At 38.0% G+C, this 21,866-nt stretch overlaps 1 protein-coding gene across 1 annotated transcript in view; it reads right to left on the reverse strand.

Moving 5' to 3' along the window:
• Nucleotides 1-21,866, reverse strand: part of fstl5 (follistatin-like 5) — a 531,686-nt gene that overhangs the window by 233,209 nt on the left and 276,611 nt on the right. The window contains exon 5 of the mRNA XM_055159513.1: nt 6,192-6,388. Within this exon, the coding sequence (XP_055015488.1) occupies nt 6,192-6,388 (197 nt within the window). The remainder of the gene's footprint in view (nt 1-6,191; nt 6,389-21,866) is intronic.

Consider the following 21,866-nt stretch of genomic DNA (forward strand, 5'->3'; position numbering starts at 1 on the left):
ATGCTAACTGTGTTTTGTGGGTGAAATGTCATTCTCAGTCCCTACACTTCAGCAGATACTTAAAGTCAAAGTAGATATTTGTATCTGATCTGAAAAAAGCTGCATCTTTGCAAGTCTAGAACTAATAATATAGTCAGTGGTTCAATTACAGTTTGAATCAGAGGGTACTGTCATCATGCTCTTGGGCAAGACACTTAACTATGCCTGTGTAGCATTGTGTTGAGTGCATAAATAATTGGTGGTGATCGGTGACGCAGATTGGCAGTCTTGCTATTGTCAGTCTGGGTCAGGGCGACTGTGGCTACAGTAGTGGTAGGCCTATGTTACATTAGTAGCTTATTTGGCATGAATAAAAAATGACTAACATCTTGGTCAACCTTCTAAAACGCAGAAATTAAAGTAGCAGTAGTAGTAGTAGTAGTCGTAGAATTAGTGTCATAGTACTTGAGCCCAGTCTTGGTTTTGAGACCGGCCTTGAGACCGTTATTTTATGGTCTTGGTCTTGTCTTGAACTCGAACACGTTTGGACTCGGTCTTGTGTCGGTCTTGAAGGCGTTTGGACTCAGTCTTGTCTCAGTTTTGAAAGCATTTGGACTCGATCTTGTCTCAGTCTTGAAGGCGTTTGGACTTGGTCTTGTCTCAGTCTTGAAGCGTTTGGACTCGGTCTTGTCTCAGTCTTGAAGGCGTTTGGACTCGGTCTTGTCTCAGTCTTGAAGGCGTTTGGACTCGGTCTTGTCTCAGTCTTGAAGGCGTTTGGACTTGGTCTTGTCTCAGTCTTGAAGCCGTTTGGACTCGGTCTTGTCTCAGTCTTGAAGGCGTTTGGACTCGGTCTTGTCTCAGTCTTGAAGGCGTTTGGACTTGGTCTTGTCTCAGTCTTGAAGCCTTTTGGACTCGGTCTTGTCTCAGTCTTGAAGGCGTTTGGACTCGGTCTTGTCTCGGACTCGAGGTCTGACACTCATCGAGTGCGATCATATTTCATTACGGCTGCTGCTGTTGGCAATTAACTTCTAACCGCAACATGTGGTTGACGTTTGCCCAATAAAAAAGAACAAATGCATCTGTATTTGTCATGATGTGCATTTGGAAAATGTGCAGAGGTTGGTAAATACCACTGCAAAACCAATAAGAGAATGTAACTCCAGTTAAGAAGTTAAAAAACAGGTTTAAAGTTCCTACCCACTTTCTTCACAGTTTTCTGTAAAGTGCCAGTGGAAGTTCTCAAAGAAGGGGTTCTCAAACTGTGGGTGAGGGTCTAAAAAAGGGGTGCAGACTGTTTCAGTGCAGTACAGTCTGCTTGGCTTATTTTACACCTAAATGAATATTAATCAGATCAAATGGGGCTAGATCTACAAAAACATTGATATATATGTGCCAAAATAACTGTAAAATACAAATAAATGTAGAAAATGATAAAGATGGTCTTGATTTGGTCTTGATGGGCAGTGGTCTTGTCTCAGTCTCGACCTTTAAAAGTCTTGGTCTTGTCCTGGTCTCGGGACCCTGTGGTTTCGGACAGGTCTTGGTCTCGATTAGTGTGGTCTTGACGACAATTCAATTCAATTCAAGTTTATTTATATAGCATATTTAAAACAACTTCTGCTGACCAAAGTACTTCACATACAAGTCAACAAAATAGAAGAAACAGTTACTTAGAACACTAAGTACAATGTTATGTTTTACCATGTTTTGGCTGTTTGAACATACGTGAACCAATTACTGACCACCTGCCAGCAACTGAAACTATATTGGCAAGACCCAATTTTGTGATTTCATGGACACCAGATGACCTTCCTAACTCAACCAACCACTCTATGTACACTGTTACTGTAATGAGCAATGCAGTTGAGTTGAATTGCTCAAGGACACAACAGCAGTATGCACTCAGACCGGGTTTGCAGTAGCCAGCCTCTGACTGATGGGCGTGCACTTGACCCACTGTGCCACTGTTACTTGTATTTACTTAACTGTGTGAAAAAACAGAACGATTCAGATTCAGTCTTTTATCTCAGAGTCACGGGTCATTGCCGCAAAACTGTTTGTATACATTATTCATACAGTTATTTTGAAGCTATTGTTGACACAGCAAGCCCACCCGTCTCTAACTTCTGTCTTCTTTCAAGCGCAATCTGCAAAGACAGTCTAAATGTGAAACAGCAAATCTTCGGAATCTGCAATCCGCTCACTCAGCTAGCATCTCGCCGTCTTTTCAAACTCTCTTTTGTTTAGATTCCTTCTTGCTGACATCGTATTAACCGTGCCAAGACTTCTCCATATGTCTCGCAAATAAAAAGACTCAAAAACAAGGAAAAACCAACCCCCCCGAGAAGCACCTGAAAGCACCGTTTTCCATCTGCTGGTTAATTATGACTGACTCCGCGTCTCCTTCAAAGGCGGTGGGAAAAGTGAGGAAAGCGAGAGAGGTGTTGCTGTGTTTGTTTCTTCATGTGTAAAGGGCATATTCAAATCCACACACGCCTGACATAGTTATTTGACAAAAGGCTGCAAAACAAGCTAGAAAAGAATGGGATTGCATTATATTATTCATGTAAACGCAAGGAGTATGTTAATAGTATGGAAATGTTTTGTGTTTTTCTACTAAAAATAGAATTAAGTGCAAAAGGGTTTGACAGAGCTAAGCCAAGGTGACTGAATAACATTAGCTTCATAATCCTTATACAGAAAAATTAACATTATATATTGATTGTTTTACAATAATTTACATACATTCCTAAGATAATTTTCTCATTTTTAAATATTATTTTTCTTTTAGCTATAATTAGAGGTGAGTAGTTGTCAGTTACATTTACTCAGTTACATTTACTTGAGTAACCTTTAAAGAAACTGTACGTTTCAGAGCAGCATACTTTTATTCTAACTTGAGAAATATCTTTATTGAAGTGACAGTACTCTTGAGTAAATGTTTTGGTTACTGTATTTTTCGGACTATAAGTCATTTAGATTTAGTGATTTGGAGTGAGATCGAGAGTTTGGTAAACTTGTTATGTTGTTTATGCTGTAGTTATCTGAATAACTGTTCATATGTTACGTTAACAATCTGTTGTTCTCTGTTCTATTGTTATTATTACTATCACTTAGCCTGATTCATCAGCTGGTTTCACTTTGTGGAAACCGTCTGTAGCATTAGGATTTGTTTGCTCAATGGTAGGTGGGTACTTTTTTTCATTTAACCAATCGCTGCTATTTGGTCATGACATATGTAATGTGCTGCTAATGGGGCAAACTTATTTTATTAGATCCATGGGCTAACTAGTAAATTAAGCTTTTCCCATTTCTCATTTCTTGATGAAATTCACGAAACATACTCTTTGTTCTGGCTTTAAATCCTCAATCTCGATAATTGTTGCCAACACAGAATGTCTGGCTCTTTCCTGATTGGCTGGTGCCCGGACTTGAATTTCAAGGGTTTTTGCGAACTATCTAGTGTATTCCAATTCCTGACCTTGTCGCTGGAGAGAAATGAAATTGAGTGGAGGCAATAGGTGGCACCAGCCTGGCTAACCTTAACTTGCCTTTCAAGATGAAATGTCGGTTCCTGGTCTCTGAATTAATAAAATTTATTTCCTCCAAAAAGTGCAACTTATAGTCCAGTGCGACTTATACATGTTTTTTTCTTCTTCATTATGCATTTTCGGCTGGTGCAACTTATACTCTGAAGCAACTTATAGCCCAAAAAATACGGTACTTTCCCCACTGTGAGTAAATCTATAAATGACAAAAGCTTTATGTTGACCATATGAAATGATTTGAACAATTGTGTTTCCTGCACTGCTCCTTCAGATATGATTTAGTTTGTCTCATTTTTGTCTATCATTTTCATTTATGTGCATTATTATTATTTATACAGTATATTTTGTTCTTCAAATTACATTAACTTTACATAACAAATCAGATGTTACGTCCTGACAGTTACTCTTTATGTTACTCTTACTTGAGTAGTAGTTTTTCCAAATACATTTTTACTCTAGTTATTTCTTGGACTACTACTTTGTATTCTACTTGAGTAATATTATGAAGTAACATTACTTTCACATGAGTACAATTTGTGGTACTCTACCCACCTCTGGCTACACCATACCACAATTTCTGATGAACGCTTACAGACTTTTACCTAACTTTTATTTCTTGTAGTTCAGAAAAACACAGTTAACTCTGTACAGTCTATTGTGAAAGCAGTTGTTAGTGAGAAAAAATAAATTGCTAATCAATTTAAAACACTTCAGAATAAGGACCATGCAGAAACAAGTGCTGACGACTATCCCTGGCAGTTGTTTCTCTCATGGCTCAAATGCAAAGTGAGAGAAGAGTTAAAGTGGGAGTGGCAAACAGTTAATTCAGAAAAAATCCCTCACGTTCAAAATGAGGTTCATGCATTATTTGACTTGCCTTGATTGGCCTTTGCTATATTTAGTCACAGCCAAAAATATATAAAACTCCTAATTCCATCTCACACTGGGCAGATATTTCTTTCAAGCACTAAGGCGGCCATTTTGGGGAGTATTGCCGGTTGCGTTTTTATTTATTCATATACATTCTATCTTAAGCCAGTCCTGAGGTCCACTACATTTCTTATGCATGTTCTCTCTCTCCATCTTTTCTCCCTCTCTCTTTCTCTCTCTTTATTCTTTCTCTCTCTCTGCCCCCCTCTCTCCCGTTGCTTCTTCTGACCCACATCACTTGAGCAGCACACAGGGCTACAGGCCACGGTCTACAATGCTACGTCTGATCAAAGGAGTTATTTGAAAGTTCACTGCTGCTTTTAACTCTACTTTGTGATGGATATTTGAAAATAACTTTTTTTTCCCGGAGCATTTGAATGGAGCAGAAAGCCACTGAAGTATGGGGGATTGTGTAGATTCAATAGCCTCGGTCCTCGTGACCTTCAAAGTCAGAATAATGTACTTCTATCTCGCACTAGAATAGACGTCATTGTACTAGCCACTGTTATAATGTAGCCTATAACACATAATACATAATCCACATAATTTTATGTGAGTTTTGTTTCTGTTATGTTTTTACCTCGCTTTTTTTTTTTTTTTTTTTTTTTGAAAATAGCGTACACTATCGGACAAAGGTTTTAGAACACCACACTTATTCCAGTTATTTATTGTTGACCAAAACATATTCTAAACTTTTGATTCATGAAAGCGTCCATCTTTGGTCCACCTTTGGCTGAACACACTCGTGGCTCGTTCTTTTTACAATAGAAATCAAATATTCTTCAGAAAGTTCTTCCCAAGTCTGTTGCAGAAGTTCCCATAAATGTGTGGCACTTGTAGGTTGCTTCTTTCACTCTTCTGTCCAGTTCATCCCAAAACCAGCTCGATGGGGCTTAAGTCTGGAGACTGTGCTGGACACTCCATGTTTTCAAGCTCACCATCTTGTTCTTTTTTCCTGAGGTAGTTTTGGCAGAGCTTGGACTTGTGTTTTGTTACTGTTTATCTTTTTTTCTTTTTTTTTTTTACCTCTGGCTGTTCAGTTCTTACCTTTGTACCATTTCAAGCTCTTCATTGGACTTGCACGACTTGAATTGCAATAAATAACTGGAAAAATTAAGGTGTTATAAAACTTTTGACCGGTAGTGTACATGTAAGATTTTGATTTAAAATTTCGTAAACTGTCACCTTATATAAGGTAAACTTGTTCAAATCAAATACACATTTTACTGATAAACAGTATTCAGATTTATTCGTAATTACTAAAACATTGGACATGGTGTCCTTTTCATTTATGCTATAATTTGGTGTTTTGATTTTCAAGATTATTTAAGGCATGGCTTGTCCATATACTGAGAATGAGAAAAACTTGAATGTGTCCTTGATCTGCAGGTGAAGGCAATTGCAACCCAGGTTCAGTTGTGATTGATTCTAATACTTTTTGTAAAATTATAAGAGCGCAGGTCACATACACTTCCTTTAATTCACTGAGCTTTTGTTTGCTTCTTTTGTTTATTTATTTTCCACACATTTTGCTTTTAAAGTTGAACATCTTTTTCTTTCTTTTAACTAGTTTAAACTTTGATGCAATCTGACCACAGAGCATTTCACCTTTACAAGGGGACTTTTGAAAGCAAAGTATTTCACAATGATCACTCATATTAAGCATGCAACTGCAGCCAGTTCACTCACTCTATACCCACACAATAAACTCTCAGTCAGTGAATCTCATCGTACCTGTGAGATCTCACTGGCATCTATCCTTCCTCCGTTATCAGCGTCGAAGCGTTTGAACATCACATCCACCAGCTGCTTCCTGGCACCCATGTCGTCCCGGTGACTCCCGTGGGTGCTGTAGCCCATGTAGCGCTTCTCATGGAGATCCAGCACCTTGTTTTTCAGACGCCTGTAATCGCTCAGTCTGCAGTTGTCATCTGGAATAAGAACAGACAAGAAACATGAATAAAATGGTCCTCTAATCTTATAAAAATGTACAACACTGTCATGTACTGTTCACTTTACACAGAAAGGCTCTATCAGGTGTAGAAACTGAACCAAGACCTGTCAATGTTTGGGGATTTCTACGCCATAAAAACTTGAATTTCCCGACCTGACGAAGCCCAGGTACAATGACGTGTACCTTAACTTTAACACATAATAGCCTCACCCTGAGATACTATTTACAGAAGTAGTAAAATGACCAGTACTTTAAAGTCAGACCAACATTTGCATACATGGACAAGACATTTTGGACAATATTTGATGATAAATGAATTCTGAGTGATACTGAACCTAAGAGTACCAACTCACCATAAACCACACTTTCTTTGTTGTGGCACTTCTGGTTGAGTGGGAATCCAATTCATTTAAAGGGAGAATTTAATATAAAGTAGGTTGATTTGTGTAGTAAGTAAATTCCCCTACGGATCAATAAAGTTTGTCTAAGTCTAAGTCTAATTCTCTGGCTTTAAAACAGCTTTATAGTCCATATAAAATGTATTAGTTGCCAAGACCAGCAGCCCCATGCAAAATAATACTGTAAAATCCCAATGACGATGGTGGCGCCCACAGCAACTTCCTGAATAAGTTGAATACCTGAACATTATGACCTCAGTTTTGTTCTAGGCAATGATCAGAACTTATAGCCAGCTATAACCAAATTTTAACCAAAAACAATCAATAAGAACTGCAGTTTGAGCCGTATTCTAGCCAAACAAGGCTGCAAAACAAGCTAGAAAAGAATGGGATTGTATTATATTATTCATGTAAACGCAAGGACTATGTTAATAGTATGGAAATGTTTTGTGTTTTTCTACTAAAAATAGAATTAAGTGCAAAAGGGTTTGACAGAGCTAAGCCAAGGTGACTGAATAACATTAGCTTCATAATCCTTATACAGAAAAATTAACATTATATATTGATTGTTTTACAGGAATTAACATAAATTCCTAAGATAATATTTAAAAACTAGAAAAGCACTCAGAGAGCGCAGACCTCTGCCAAGGACTACCCCCATTTTTTATATAAATTGCGATAAAATCAGTCTTCTGGATCAGATCCGGATCAGCCTTTGGAATATGAAAGAGGATCCCATTGTCCATCCCTGAGTCAGATTTCATGGGGTTTGGTCAATAATTAACCGAGATATTGAGAAACAAAATTTTTGGCCCCATTTACCACAATGTTAACAAAAATTTCAAAGTGATCCAGAATCCAGGATTTCTTCCGGATCACCCCCAAAATTAAATCACTTCTTCCTTTTCACATTTCCAACAAATCCTGAAAATTTCACCAAAATCGGTCCATAACTTTTTGAGTTATGTTGCTAACAGACAAACAAACAAACAAACAAACAAACGCCGGCAAAAACATAACCTCCTTGGCGGAGGTAATGAGAAAATTATTTTTCTTTTAGCTATAATTAGAGGTGAGCAGTTGCATTTACTCAGTTACATTTACTTGAGTAACCTTTAAAGAAATTGTACGTTTCAGAGCAGCATACTTTTATTCAAACTTGAGAAATATTTTTATTGAAGTGACAGTACCCTTGAGTAAATGTTTTGGTTACTGTATTTTTCGGACTATAAGTCATTTAGATTTAGTGATTTGGAGTGAGATCGAGAGTTTGGTAAACTTGTTATGTTGTTTATGCTGTAGTTATCTGAATAACTGTTCATATGTTACGTTAATAATCTGTTGTTCTCTGTTCTATTGTTATTATTACTACTATTATTACTTAGCCTGATTCATCAAGTCTACTTCAAGTCAAGGGTCGTCTCTTCAAAACAGAAAAACTGCCATTACTGTTTTTTTTAATGATTAAACTACTGTTAAACTCCTGATCATTAAAACAACATTAAAATAAATTCCATCAAAATTTTCTCCCAATCATAAACTTCCTCAGCTTTTCGCAAATTCCCTATTCATCTTCCACTTCTTCTCTATAATACAAGATCTTATTTTCCTAAGCAGTGCCACTCACGGCGCTAGCTAGCACCTCAACAACAAATAAAACAACAACAAATCCATCAAGCGTGTGTCAAAACCGGGCATGACAGCTAGAGACAACACAAGGCTTCCCATCTACATGGGTACATGAAGGGTCTGGGGGAGTGAAGTCGCAGCAAAGTGAGAATAATGACTAGAACTATGGGCTGGCTCATGTCAACTCACTGCTGTTAGATGCTGCTATATTAATAATGCTTATGTTAGATAGTGTCAAGCACAGCACAGGAGAAAAGAATCTGTGGTGCAGAGTTGCAGTGGGCGTCTCAGGGGAGAGCCACGCTCCATATGCTATAGTGTGATCACCTGTTTAAAAAGAGAAATGTGAAAATGGTGTCAGAAGATGTAAGCAGATGTAGATCAGATGAAAATAAAGCAGGGTAATGAGGCCTGTGCTGGGAAATGCTGAGGAAGAAAAAGGTAAAAGCAACTGCGAACTATGTTGGACCAATAGACCTTTTTTACAACCTCAGGAAGTGCCGCGATGTAGGGGAAACATCACTTGCAGTTAATGGTTTTCTATAGCAAAATATTTGTGGAAATGTCTCATGTATTTTCCACCAGCTTCATAAATCTGCCCCATCACCAAATCTTCATCCAACAAGGTCGACAAAGGACATATTCTGTCCATGAAGAACTTGTCCACAACTATCAAGGTAAGAAAGACGAAAACTTAAAAGCCAACAACGACCAGCATTAGTGAACTACTCCTAACCAAAACTAACATTATGGTCATGGATAAAACATAAGTAACTTGTTCAATCAGACTGCACAAATCTCTCTGTCCCTGCTAATATCTACATCATGAAATACATTTTTAATTTTAATTCTAGAATCAGTCTGCGTTCACAAGTTACTTATTAATGAATTATGGGGCAGATTTATGAAACTGGTGGAGAATGCACGAGACATTTCCACAGTCATTTTGCCATAGAAAAGCTTTAACCGGAAGTGACGTTTAACCTACATTGCAGCACTTACGGCCGTTGTGAAAATGATCAATGGACCACATGTTTCTCTTACAGGTCAATCCATCAGTCAATCACTCCTTCTGTAAATCACAGAGAGAAACTATGCTTCTAAACTAAAGCCATGTTGTGTAGTCATGACTTGTCAAACAATAAAATCACATTCGAGAATCAAGTACACAGCTAAAGTTAGGTAACCACAGCATATTGTCAGTACAGATGTATGAACGTGCTGAATAGTTGTTGAAACAAAAGTGACTTGTCCTGTTCAGTCCAACAGCTAAATATCTAACTCTAAAGGATTTCTTTATTGGATGTCATCACATGTGGCAAGCTGTTCTGACAAAATACTAAGGTATTAGTTTCAGTTTCAGAGCAATTTTGTGAGTTTCATCCAAAAACAGGCACAGTAGGAGAAAAGCAATGGTAGAGGTTTTCTCGTTCAGGAAAATACCCTTTACTCCCTGGAGTGTCTGGCCAAAAGTTGGACAATTTATAGTAATTTTATTTCACGAAAACTAAATGGAAGGAATCAAAACATAAGTCTGACACTAATACTGTTATCATCTCAAAAAAGTAAATTTTCTTTAACATTTCCTCTGTTTGCACAGTTGCAGATTCACATTTCTGCCACAGGATCAGCCCAACCTGCTTAAGTAATCACACTGCACTTCCATCTTGATTCTTAGTGATTCACAGTCCATCATTTGAACATGAGAGAGTGTGGGGTCAGGGAAAACCTGGAAGAACTCAGCAAGGTAAGAAGTAATTTTGAACTCATTCTCCCACCTGCCTCACACCAAGATATCGACAAGAGAAGTGCAACGTTTTATCAGCGTCCTTGGCTCCGTTCCACTTCGAAATCTAAGAGTAAAATCAAGGTTACAAAATGCGATACGACTGTGTTGGTATTCTGCAAGTAGGCTCAGAGAATTATGATGGAAATTGGAGTCAAATTTGAAACACTGCAACAAATTAGAAGTGTTTGAAATAAGAGGTCGTGGTCATGTTCACAAATTTGGTAAAAATTCTGATGGAGAACAATGGCCAAAGGAGGAAAAAATGACACACTGAGCCATTACTTTCATGTTGTTACCCCAAAAATTTTTACTGTTTTTCTGTTTTTGTTTTTAAGATTAATTCTATTGGTTAATTGCCATAAGGGGAGGTATTATACAAAATTAGTAGAAGCACAAAGTAGTGGTGAAATTACTTGAGAGCTTTTGGTGTGTGTGTTTAAGGTATTCTACTCACTAACTACTGCTCAGGTAAGAAAAAATTGGATGAATAAAATCATTTGAAAGTTTATAAAAATGATACACCATATCTGGTATTTTCAAAGAACAAAACATAAAAATTAGTAAATCATATCTGACAAGCGGTGCAAGAAATCTTCTTCAATCATTTATTGCTCACAGTGGGAAGAGGAACCAAAACTCAAGTTAAGCCAGCTGCAACTAGAGAATTTTAAACCTGATTGGTAAAATGGGGATTTTTGCCTTTTGTTATTGCTCGGTGTGTTGTTGGCTACATTAGTATAACCGATGATCCCAATGCATCTGAATAGTAGCATGATGACAGGTATTGATAACTTTACTGATAACTACATGTATCTCTATGGTGGCATGTACAGCAGGTGCCATAGAGACACTGTGCACACATCAGTAAATACTATCAAAAGTTTTTGTCCAAAAAATACAAAATGGACTTAAACAAAGCATTTTCAGAAGCTCGTGATGGGGTCCAATGTCTATTCTAACGTCACTTCATTACGATACACCTCTATTTAGACGGTGCCGGTATTACAACACTTTTTAGTATCATTATTCCTTCACATCACAATAGTCTAAATGAAATAAATAGGGGCCTAATGCGTATAATAAATAATCAAATTTCATCGTCATATGCAGGTAGTCAAATGTGTGTTTTGGAATGCCAGAGTGTCATCTCACTGAGCTCCTGCAATCAACTTGACTGGTTATTTATTTAGGCTGTATGGTGTTCTCCGCAGATCGCCTACATGACCAAATGAATGAAGCACAAAGTGTCCATGAAGCCTCCATTTTAGATTAGATATTTTCCCCAAGGCTGGCCTATGCTCTTTTTTAAAATGCATGACTGTTTCCTAAGCCTATCAGTTTGGACATTTTCCCACCGTCTGATATCCTTTGTGGCCGAAGTATTTTCTGATCAAGTGTTTTCCACTGGCCCAAGCATCTTATGATATGTTGGAGTGCAAAGTATAATAGGCTACCTAATCCTGCCACTAAAAACAGTCTTACCCGCTCCACAAAGCACCCGAAGCAAATCTATTATCATGCCAGAATGTAAATGTGTTGATAGAATAATGTTTGAAATAAAACTAACCTTGCATTGCATGAATCGTCACATGTTGAGGGACTATTTTCTCAGCTGCAGCGGAATTTTACTTTGCCAGTAAGGTAGGTGTTAGGTGATATCAGTCCGCCGCTGCCAAGCTTTTTATTTGGAAGTAAAACTTGCTGCTGCTGCTCAGACATAAATCCTTAAAATGCAAGGTGGGTTTTACTTCTAAAATTATTCGGTTATTATTGTTTCGGGTGTGTTGTGGAGTGGGTAAGACTGTTTTTAGTGGCAGGCTAACTATGGCCATTGACATGCACTAGCCTAGCACCAGCGACCTCTGCAAATACAAGGACTGGATGGAATATTTTAAAAAGTGCCTCCACACGTCTCCAACACTCTGGCTCACTAGGAAATGAAGTCCCTTTAATACTATTCAATTCAGAAAAGTGGAATGTTTGAAAAATAGTAAAATGCTGCAACTCTGACAATGAGAAAAACAAAAGCTGAAGTAGCGAGACACTTGAAAAATCATGTTTATGCCACTACCCCAACAATTAGACGTCAGTGTCTAAATAGCGGCATGTCGGAATAGCGGCATGAAACTGCTTGTGATCAGTACAAGCGTTGATTTATGGTTCTGTTTGATTTTCAACAAAAAAGGTGAGAGTGACTGTTGACCTTGGGCAAATGCAAGTTATCTTGTAACTGTAATTCGCTCTTTGAGAGGCTCGTTTTAAAGGCACAAAACAGCTCATATTTTGTAGTTCCAAATAATTCAGTTCAATTGTTAAAAATACAACAATTCCTTCAGTGAACAGGGGCGACTCTCCAGAGATCTGAACAGTAATGTAGCGTAGGGTTGTAACTTGCTTGTTTCCCTTGTGATGGATAAGTTGAATCTATACATTCTAGACAAAGCAATAACATGTCCTTGACAATAGAAGGTGGCGGACCCTCCACTAGAAACGTTACACAGTGCAACTTCAAAGTCTAACAAAACATCACCCGCCAAAGTAGATGACCTCAGTTGTAAAGTATTAATTCTGAAATCACAATCATTTTACAAATGAAAACTCCAAACCAAGTTAACTTTTTTACCCTGTTCCCCACTTCTAACATTTTTTCAGCACACGATTGTAGTGTTGAAGTGCAGTTTGCTCTCAGCAGGTGGAGCAGACTGTTGTGGAGCCATGTTGGTTTTGGTTTCTCCACCTGTCACCGGTGCTCAGACAGGCTCACAGACCTGTCAAACAGATGCTGAGCCAAACTTTATGTGTGAACAAAACTCATCACCTGAGCCTGTTATACTCAGATAGAGCGCTAGAGAAGTATTTAGGAAAGCAACCATTGTCTGTATTTGAGACAATGGTGGCACAGTGGGTTAGGCATTTGCTCCAACAACTAGAGGGGAAACAGTTTGAACTTTTCCTCATTTTTCGCATTTCTGATTCCACTCATGTAAACCGCTGGCAACTTTAACATTAGGCTCTGTTCCATCCTTGTAATAGATCTATTGTAAGTGCTGCCCTCTGCAGTAATTTTAAGTAATTTTATAGTAAGTGCTGACTCCTAGTGGTCAGGTTAATTAGTTTAACCAGCCAGAAAGCACATGTCAGCAGCTGTGAGCAGTCGGTCAGAATCCTACTCCATCCATAGTAATCCTTCAAAATGTGACATCAGCTGTATGTATATTTCATTTCTCTTTATGTTTAGCAGAATTTTACATAGATATTGGGCAGTATTAGTTACATTTGTCAAAGTTTAGGTTTTTAGGTTTTAGGTTTTTATGTTACGCTACTTTTAATATGCTCGCCTCTTTGTATAGCACTGATATACTTGAACTCCTTCACTTGAGGCAGGGACTCTCCACCCACCTGGCAAGGGCAAGCCACATTTTTCCGGGCGAGAACCATGGTCTGATGTGGTTGCTGTATCGGATCGTTGCGGTGAAGAGGGAGCTGAGCTGAGCCAAAAGGCCAAGCTCTCAATTTACTGGTCAGTCTACGTTCCTACCCTCACCTATGGTCATGAGCGTTGGGTAATGACCGAAAGGACGAGATTGCAGAAATGGGTTTCCTTCGCAGGGTGGCTGGGCGCTCCCTTAGAGATAAGATGAGGAGCTCAGTCACACGGGAGGAGCTCGGAGTAGAGACGCTGCTCCTCCACATCCAGAGGAGCAGCTGAGGTGGCTCGGGCATCTGTTCCAGCTGCCTCCTGGGCGCCACCCCGGTGACCCAGCCCCAGATAATAGAAGAAAATGGATGGATGGATGGATAGCACTGATATAGTTTAATTTCTGTTTTGATTTGTAGTTTCACAACAAGACACAATAAACCAAAGAAAAGAAGACTGATCCTTTAAACTACAAATACGTCTTCTCCGTGTTTATTGGGATTCTGTTGAGGCTAGAATTCTACTCTTCATACAAGACGGAAGGACAGTGTCGTCTAACAGAATATCTATCTCATAAAATCTCTGTAGATGTCTCGTACACTATTAATAAAAATAATGTTGTCCAAGCGAGATTGTCCAGTTAAGTGGTTCAGACCAATCACAGAACAGCACTGTGATGAAGGTGAAGGGCCAAAGCAATGGATCTAAAATGGGATTAAAAACCTAAACTCCATCCACAACCACGTTTCAAATAGAGCTGCTAACAGGCTGTATCTGGAGGACTAAAGAAGAGATTGAGAAGGAGGAAAAGGGGCGGGGTTTGGGGTATAAGAAACAATGTCTAACAAATATCCACAATTCAAACCCCACCACTGCAATCAGGCGTTTACCATCAGATACATCTGGTTGTATAAGGGCAGTCCTGTGTGATGTCACATAGTACTTGAAATTTCAGTAGCCATTAGTCAGCACAAACTTACATTAAGGCTGCAAATTGACTTTACCTAGTTTGCAATAAGACAGAAAATGGCAAAGAACAGACACAATATATGCTATTAAAACACAGCAGCATTTACGACTGGATTTTTCCACCGTTTCCACTCAGACTGACAATGTGTAGAACTCAATTCAAAGTGCTACACATATCAATCTATCCATCAATCCAGTGTGAGCCAGAACACACCCTTCATCATTCACCCATCATAACTCGATCCATTTGAATAATACATTTGGAAAACCATCCCTCCAACCAGCTCCACACAAGCGCCGTAATGTGGCCTCTGCCTATCCTGGGACCTGGTGTGTTTTGACAAGTGTCGGTGGCATAAGGCTCCCCGGTCACAAATGGCACTATGAATAAAAGATAAAGAGCTGCTGGCACTCCCCAAGAGACATGAAGGTCAGCGTGTCAAAGAAGCACACAGTCTCTCCAGGGATACACCACTCAGGAATACTGGAGAATGTATATGTGTATGTGCTAAAAAAAAACATGTCCAAATATCCAAAGTGCGGCATTAATAAACAAGCATGTATGGAGCTGGATGCCATGGAGACAGTTGAAGGTAATAGGGTGTCATAAGGCTATACTTACTGTGGATATGAGAGATCACGCAAACAGAGGGTGACACTGTGTGGGAGGCTGGTGAGGGGCTGAGAAGTAAGTCAGACTATATAACATGTGGAAAGTGCTCAAAACGGAAGAGACAGGAGGCGAGAAGTGGGTACGCTGTGACTGAAAACCAAAACTGATCATGAAGACCTTTTAAAGCCATAATGAGAATTTACTTAACAGCTTGAATTCTAATTTGCGACGTAATTTTTTAGCCTGAGGAATGCAGAGGACAAATTTTCTTACAGGGATAATACAGGGTCTGCTCACACTAGTCCAATTAAACTGTGCCCAAAAGGAGGAAAGTCCCTAAAGTGTGCCCAGGAGCATGCCACAACAGAACTAATATCTGCTTCACTGTTAAAGAGATATTTTGCAGTGTGGTGTGTTTTAGGTATTTTTGAGCTATACAAGCAACTGTAATTGAATAAATGTAAGGTAACTATTTAATGTCTTATCTGCCCAGTTTACATGAGAGCTTTAATTCTAATTACCTCCGCCAAGGAGGTTATGTTTTTGCCGGCGTTTGTCTGTTTGTTTGTTTGTTTGTTTGTTTGTTTGTTTGTCTGTTAGCAACATAACTCAAAAAGTTATGGACCGATTTTGATGAAATTTTCAGGATTTGTTGGAAATGTGAAAAGGAAGAACTGATTTCATTTTGGGGGTGATCCGGAAGAAATCCTGGATTCTGGATCACTTTGAAATTTTAGTTAACATTGTGGTAAATGGGGCCAAAAATTTTGTTTCTCAATATCTCGGTTAATTATTGACCAAACCCCATGAAATTTGACTCAGGGATGGACAATGGGATCCTCTTTCATATTCCAAAGGCTGATCCGGATCTGATCCAGAAGACTGATTTTATCGCAATTTATATAAAAAATGGGGGTAGTCCTTGGCGGAGGTCTGCGCTCTCTGAGTGCTTTTCTAGATAAAAATAATTTCATTCTGAATAAAAATGTATTCCGCTTTAAAAAAGACCAAGTAAACACTTAATTTCTAATGATTATTGGGAATTAAACTTAAATCCGAATTAAGTGGGTGGTTTATTATGATTTTAAAGACAAATTAATTTATTCCGTGATTATGTAAACGGTTATTCCACTTCAAAAATAATTCTGGTCATTCAGCGCATGAGCGTTGGGTCGCCCTTCTGACGCGATGACGCACTGCAAGATGCTGAAAAAAATTTTGATCATGTTTGTGTCCCTGTATCTTTGTTCCCCGGGGGCGAGCAACACCGTGTGGCGTAAGTGAAAACGCGCTGTGGACTACAGGCACCTAACACCACTCCCCACTCCTGCTCATCTGTGCCCGACATCAACCGGAGCTGCTCCAGCTGGTTCAGGAGTCTGGGTTTGGACCGCTGTTCCCCAGTTTGTATGGGCGGGGGAACAGTGGTACGCACCCCCACGCGGCGTAAAAAGGCGGTAGCAGCTGAAGTGTGTGTTTTCTTCCAGTCAACGTAAATACTTTCGTGTCCCTGTCCAATCAGAACCCTTCCCCACCCCCAGACGTTGAGTGGAATTAAATCAAGCTGATTTAACGTGTTTTCCATGTAAACCTTAATTCGGAATTATTATTTCCATGTAAACTGGAAGGAGAATATTTTAATTCCAAACTATTTAATTTGAAATAATACATTCAGAATTAAAAAAACATCATGTAAACTTGGCTATTGTGGGACATTCCAGGCAGAGCAATGTCATATCCATAGAAACACACAGGTGACGGACCCCCAACCAAAAAGTTACACAGGGCACCTTTAAGGACAGTTCAGTAATAACAATCCGGAGAGGCTATTTGGATATCATTTGGATAGGAAACATCTCACATCACAATTTAGCTGGACAACAAAGTGCTAAGATAATAAAACAAAAAATATTTAGCAAAGTAAATAGGCAGTATCAGATTGTCAATCTTTGCCATCGCCCGTTTCATTGTCCAAAGTCCCAGTCTTTGTGCACTATCAGCAGAACCTTACAAGATGGATTTTGGTCCGTCAGCCCGAATAATAAAACATGACTGATTTCTCTTCACAAAAGAGTTGGGCCCATGAAAGATTGATCATATTCCATCATAAAGACAGGATTGTAGGCCATGTTTCGCCAAAAGCGCGTTTATGCTGCTAAAAGATTATCAGATGCAACTTTTGAAGATTTCATTTTTCATTTTGTGTTTGTATTTCCTTAACCTGGGGTCCATGTGATTGTGCCGTTACGACAGACGTCACAAACCCCTGTCCCACTGTCCTCAGTCCGGTCCTCTGCACAGGGCTGTGGAGCACTGAGGAGCCCGAGAGGAGAAGTATGCAATTACTGTATTTTTTGTACTTATAAGGCGCACTGGACTATAAGGTGCAATATCAATAATGTTGAATTCTCTCATCTATATTCATATATAAGGCACACCGATTATAAGGCCCGTTAAGCAAAACAAACACTTGACGACTTGAGACTGTCTTGGTGAATGTGTATTATGAATGTGAATGTGGGTGGATAAATTAAGTTTGTTTTTTATTTCCTACAAGGAGGAGTCAAATATACATGAAATACTAATGTGTTTAATGCATCTTTGTGCACATTTGTTTACATTTTACAGAAACAAAACTTAAAACCACATGGCTCATTTGCATAAACTATAAGCACTGAAAAAAGACCTCTCTCCTTGTGCGCTGATGCGGTTCAGCTTCTGTCGGACTGAAGGACACGACTGGAATATGAGTGTTCTGTCTGTGACAGAGGGATGTGCTGCTGCTGATGAATCTGTTCTGTGCTTCTATCTTGTTGGAAACAGTTCATGTGAAACTTTTATAAATCTGAGATTATAAATCTGGAGGTCACACAAATAGACCGTATATATGAATGGGTATATATTCTCTGTAGCATTTCACTGATGTCATAAATGCTCCGACAATCCATCAAGCAGTGCGGCATCGTAGTTTACCAAAGTCGTACTAAAATATTTTGAGCGCTGTTTACTACATAAAATCGGTTCGAGGTCAGTAAGCACAACCAGAATGAATACATAAGGTGCACCAGGTTATAAGGCGCACTGTCAATTTCTGAGAAAATTAAATGTGCCTTATAGTCTGTAAAATATGGTACTGCAATAGTCATGGCATGGTATGGAATCAGCCCGCTAACTTGCATTCAGTTTCTGCACACTGTGTTGTGATAGTGCTCTGAATAGAGAGTGACAAAACTCCCCCTTCCCAAAGTGTGAAAAACTATTTTGAAACTAATTAATACGTAGATTTATATAGCATTTTCAAAACAATAAAAGATTACATGGTGAGTTAAATAAGCTATGTGGTAATTAATACCCCACGGAAGTGTAATGTCCCATCTTTCTTTAACACTTACCGAGAAGCAAGAATATTTTCGTCAAATATCTAATTTTAAACATGTCATGAAAATCTCTTCCCTGGTGAACATTTCCATGCTGGAACAAACCCCGCAAGAATGGGAGCTGCTGAAATGGAGTGTATTTTTGGTGTCATAAAAGAAGCCAGTCCTCTTACTGGTTTAAAAAAATAATAATATAAAAATAATGAAGCCAGATAAACACATTACAAGAGAAAACAACAGGAGAGTCAGACGCGCTACCATCATGTGTCCTTCCCCAGGGACAGCTCCGTGAAAGCTTTTAACATCCAAAATGGAGGACTAACTGCTGCATCAACCACACTAGCTTTGTGGAGTTGTATTGTCGCACATTTATTCACGCGAGCAGTTTTTCTTTCACAGATTTCAATATTTCTCCTCACCAAGTGCAGGGAATAGTGAATTTCATTGTTTCTCTAGTTATTTAACCTGGAGAAAAAGGTTCTTGGCACTTAGCTGTTAGTTTTGCATATGCACCACCCGTCAAAGATTTGGATACACTTCATTTTCATTTATGTTTCTTCTTTATTTTCATGACTTTTTATATTATAGATTCTCACTGAAGGTATCAAAACTATGAATGAACACGTAGGGAAGGTAGCAAATAAAAAAATCAACGCAAATCTTGTTTTAGATTTTGGCTAATAACCACTTTTTACTTTGATCACTAGTTTGCATTCTTGGCATTTCTTGATCCTTACGCGGTACAACTGTGAAGTGAAAACCATCTCAGGAAACTTCATCAAGAAGCTCACTCAAAGAAGGCCAAGGGTTTTCAGCGTTGTCAGCAAAGCAAAGGGTGGCTACTTTGTGCATTTTCATTTAAAATATAATATTTAGTTGAGTTATTTAACATATTTTTTCTTTACGACATAATTTCATACAACTTTTTTCATATAGTCAGTGTCTTCCATATCCTCCTGAGACCCGGCCCATTCATTTGTGTCCTTTATAGTGGACACTGACTTGAACAGTTTATCTTTTAAGTGTTTTGAGATTCCTCTTTCTAAATAGGGCTGGGGGATTATAGGGCACTGTCATGTCAGGATAAAAAATGAACTCAAAAGGAGCTAATTGTGGTTGCACTATAAAAAAAAAAAAAATTAAGAAATTAAGAGAGAGTCTAAAAGCTTTTTTTAAACGAATGTAGAAGCTTGTTGGTCATCAAAAAGTTGTTTTTTTAGGTTGTTAACTTCACATGGATTTAATACCAAAACGTCCCAGGTGTCCATTACAAAGGACTTGTTACAAAATTATATAAATAAAATCAAATTAACAAAATCTAAATGTTAAGGTGTTCATTTACCTCCAAATAGAGAGAAAATAAAAAAAAATATATATATGTATATATTGCAATTCACTGAAAAAAAATAATATCTAGACAAGATAAAATGACTTACATTAAGAACATTTTACTTTATTTGAATAGATTCAACTTGACTTGAAGTAAAATTATCTACCAATGGAATAAGTGTGTTTTTCTTAATTCAAAAAATATTCAATTTTGTTTCTTATTTTTAGTGCAAAAAAATCTAATTTTTTCTTATTTTAAGTGTAACAATCAAAAATACAATGTATTTTCAGATTTTAAGTACAAAAAGTCTTGTTCCATTGGCAGATCATTTTAATTGTCAAGTTAAATTGACTCAAATCATGATAAAACTTTCTTATTTCAAGTCATCTTAACTTGACTATATTGTGTGTGTTTGTTTTTTTTACATTTATAAAAAAATTATAAACTTCTAGTGTATATCGTGTAATCAGTTGTTAATGTCTGAATCTGCTGTTGCATTGACTTTTTTTAAATTCAAATGCATCATATATCTCTGTCATTATTTAGTTTAAAGCTCAACTACGTAACTTTTTAGACAAAAATAAAGTTAATTATAAAGCCATGTATTTTTTTTTCACATTTTGGCTGTTTTTATTGCAGGGAAATAGCATAAAAACATGCATCCTCATTGTGAGCAGGCTTGCATCTCCAAGGCCTGCTTTGCTTGTTTCCATGGAAAAGTTGTTCCTTAGGCTTTCATTTTCCACAGTATGACATAAAACTTATCTTTATGGAGAAAGTTCTTTTTTGGGTGACATACCACCTCCAGAAAATTACATTTTGTCTTTTGAAAATTACAGAGTCTGTATCTGGCCTAACCTATTAAGAACAACAACAAATAGTGCAAACATGGGCATGTTTTTTTCCACATAGTTAAACCCTTTAAAGGTGCATTGTGTAACTTTTCTAGTGGAGGATCCGTCAAATGCTTTTCTCCATTCACACATTAAACCAAAACCAAACCAGACCAAGTTACAGCTCAGATCTATGGAGATATTAGACATTTTTGAGCTATAAAACCACCTGTAATTGAATAAATGTAAGGTATAACTATTTAATATTTATTGTGGGACATTCCAGGCAGAGCAATGACATATCCAGTGGACCTCCAAGGACAGGTCAGTAATAACAATCCGGAGAGGCTATTTGGATATTATTTGGATCAAAAACATCTCACATAATTTAGCTGGACAACAAAGTGCTAAGATAATAAAACAAAAAATATTTAGCAAAGTAAATAGGCAGTATCAGATTGTCAATCTTTGCCATCGCCCGTTTCATTGTCCAAAGTCCCAGTCTTTGTGCACTATCAGCAGAACCTTACAAGATGGATTTTGGTCCGTCAGCCCGAATAATAAAACATGACTGATTTCTCTTCACAAAAGAGTTGGGCCCATGAAAGATTGATCATATTCCATCATAAAGACAGGATTGTAGGCCATGTTTTGCCAAAAGCGCGTTCATGCTGCTAAAAGATTATCAGATGCAACTTTTGAAGATTTCATTTTTCATTTTGTGTTTGTATTTCCTTAACCTGGGGTCCGTAGCAAAAGAAAATAGCATTCTGTCAACTGAACAAAAGTTTTTAAGAGACAATAAGTCACTGTCATAAGTAACACTGTGTAACTTTATAGAAGTAGCACATCTCCTGTATGATGTTGAGGAAGTGGAAAGTTAAATTCATAGTTATGAACATTCTCCATGGAGATAGATATGTTTTATAAATGCGGAATATTATACAACAAAGAAATAAAAACACACACAAAACAAGTCACAGAACTGGAGGCCACAGACACAGACGTGTGCACGCAGAGGACTCAGGGGGAAAAGAAATCATCAAATCATCATCAAATATATATATTATAAAATATAAAATAGACGATGACGTCAACC

Source organism: Boleophthalmus pectinirostris, unplaced genomic scaffold (assembly GCF_026225935.1).
Source record: "Boleophthalmus pectinirostris isolate CB_2022bp ecotype Guang Dong unplaced genomic scaffold, ASM2622593v1 HiC_scaffold_23, whole genome shotgun sequence".
In the NCBI taxonomy this organism is placed as follows: Eukaryota; Metazoa; Chordata; class Actinopteri; order Gobiiformes; family Gobiidae; genus Boleophthalmus; species Boleophthalmus pectinirostris.